At 50.9% G+C, this 2,629-nt stretch overlaps 1 protein-coding gene across 1 annotated transcript in view; it reads left to right on the top strand.

The window, feature by feature from the left end:
- The window catches only part of SLC35F5 (solute carrier family 35 member F5), a 21,687-nt gene that overhangs the window by 9,281 nt on the left and 9,777 nt on the right, over positions 1 to 2,629 (top strand). The window contains exon 5 of the mRNA XM_018575495.1: positions 559 to 749. Coding sequence (XP_018430997.1) covers positions 559 to 749 — 191 coding nt within the window. The remainder of the gene's footprint in view (positions 1 to 558; positions 750 to 2,629) is intronic.

Below are 2,629 nucleotides of genomic sequence, written 5' to 3'. Positions count from 1 at the left end.
CAGGTCGGAGGTCTTGTCGGGGGTCGTGTCGGGGGTCATATCGGATGTCATGTCGGAGGTCATATCGGGGGTCATATCGCAGGTCATGTCGCAGGTCATGTCGGGGGTCATGCCGGAGGTCATATCGGAGGTCATATCGCAGGTCATGTCGGAGGTCATGTCGGCGTTATCCTCATTTTGGCTACAAAAGTGAGAATACAATGGAAGAAATCTGAATAGAGAACAGGAAGTGACTCATGAGTGAGTAATAGAACGAGCGGTCACATCAGGTGATGACGTGTCTGTAAATCTGGAAGATACTCAGCCCGGGAAATGTTATTTTCTCTCTACAAAAGATTTACATTTTTCTCGGTCACTTTCCACGCCAACGTAGCCGATCCCTTAGACTGTCCTTGCAGGTATGCTGTCCGGTTACACGCATGTATACACGCTACTGGAACTCTTCTATGTAAAGGTCTGACGGGCCCCTTCCTCCACTCTCTCTCGGCTCCTTTCTAGTTACTTCCTGTACCCAGATCACTTCGTACTCTCACCACTTCCTTTTATCTCCATTTGTAGCTATTAAGAAGCCGCGGGTCCGGTTCAGTAATCTGATGGAGGTTCGGCTCCTCCCATCCAGTCAGGCCCTGGAAGCCAAGTTATCCCGCATGGCACACCCACCTCTCCGGGATAGCGAGCCCAACCTGAGGACAACTGGAAAATTCTCCATCTGTCAGGTGGCCAAGATCAGCTTCTTCTTCTGTTTTGTGGTAAGATTGCTAATTATCTTCAGAGGTCAATGGACACCACCGGCTATCCGCCCCGCGCGGCTCCGGCACCTGACCCCACATATTCCATAGCAGGCTGTGAGTCCGGGGACTCGTATACACAGCTCCCCCTATATTGGGTACCGTGACTTGTACACATATTATAGTCTCACTCACTGTGGGCAGCGTTGGGCTTGGCGGTGTGCAGGGGAGGATGATGGGGCACCAGACTTCTCCTTAGCGAATCTGCCGCTCCAGGCAAACGCCTTGTTTGCCTCGCGGCAGATACGCCCCTGCTTCAAACGTCATGTCCACCTCTTCCACACCATAGACAGACGCTCAGCATCGGCATTTCACTGACTTGTCACCGTATCATCATTATTATTATTATTATACCGGATTTATAGAGCGCCAACTACTTGCTCCGCGCTTTACAAAATAGTGGCCACAGTACAGTTACAGTCCAATTTACAATACAGTTTCAGAACAATAGGGTGGGGAGGGACCTGCTCCTGAGAGCTTACAATCTAGTAGGAGGGGCCAGTGATACAAAAGATAATAATTGTTTGTGTTGAGTTATTGGAGGAAGTAAAAGCCAATTATGTAGAGATGAGATCGTCTTCCCTGAAGAGATGGGTTTTTAGGGATCGCCTGAAGGTTGCCAGTGTAGGAGATAGGCAGAGAGGGGCGGGGGATGGAAGCAGTGTAGGGATTGGCAGAGAGGGGCAGGGGGATTGGAGGGTACGGTTAGAGTGATGCTTTGAGACGAGTTTGGAGATATATTCGGGGCCAGAGTTGTGGATGGCTTTGTAAGTGGTTGTTAATATTTTGAATTTTATCCTTTGGGCTATTGGAAGCCAGTGCAGGGATTGGCAGAGAGGGGCGGAGGATGGAAACCAGTGGGGGGATTGGCAGAGGGGTGCGGGGGATGGAAACCAGTGGAGAGATTGGCAGAAAGGGGCTGAGGATGGAGGCCAGCATAGGGATTGGCAGAGAGGGGCGGAGGATGGAGGCCAGCGTAGGGATTGGCAGAGAGGGGCGGCAGACATTGAACGGTTGGTAAGGTGGATGAGTCTGGCAGCAGCATTCATGATAGACTGAAGGGGGAGGAGCCTGCTTAGTGGTGGGCCAACAAGGAGGGAGTTACAGTAGTCGAGACGAGAGATTACGAGGGAGTGAATTCGAAGCTTCGTGGTTTTGTTTTCGTATTTTGGAAATGTTACGGAGGTGGAGTCGGCAAGATTTGGATGTGGGGCTGAAAGGAGAGCTCAGAGTCAAGGATTACACCGAGTACCCCGGCCTGATGGGAGGGGTTGATCGTAGTGTTGTTGATTGTAATGGGGAAGTTGGGGGAGGGAACACGGAGAGGAGGAAAAATGATAAGCTCGGATTTGGACAGATTGAGTCTGGGGAAGGGGTGTGACCTCCATGCTGAGATGTCACGGAGTAGATTAGAGATACGTGAAGAGACAGAGGGGGGGAGTTGAGGAGGGGAAAGATAGATTTGAGTGTCATCGGCATAGAGATGATGGTATTGGAAGCCATGGGAGGCTATCAATTGACCCAGGGAAGAAGTGTAGATAGAGAATAGAAGGGGCCCAAGGACAGACCCTTGGGGGACCCCCACGGAGAGAGGAAGAGGAGGAGGTAGAATTGTAGGTGACCCTGAAGGTGCGCTGAGATAGGTAGGAGATGAACCATGAGAAAGCCAAGTCTTGGAGGCCAAAGGAATAAAGTTAATGAAGGAGAAGCGGGGGGTCAACTGTGTCAAAGGCAGCAGAAAGGTCTAAAAGTATGAGTACAGAGTAGTGGCCATTAGTTCTAGGGTTAGTATTGGTTTTAGCAGAGAGGTCCGGGAGTCTCAGGACAGAGTGTTGGGGACG

This window comes from Nanorana parkeri, unplaced genomic scaffold (assembly GCF_000935625.1).
Source record: "Nanorana parkeri isolate BGI_ZX_2015 unplaced genomic scaffold, ASM93562v1 scaffold4013, whole genome shotgun sequence".
Lineage (NCBI taxonomy): Eukaryota > Metazoa > Chordata > Amphibia > Anura > Dicroglossidae > Nanorana > Nanorana parkeri.
The sequence above is the reverse complement of the archived record's forward strand: the minus strand, read 5'-3'. Positions and strand labels throughout refer to the sequence as shown.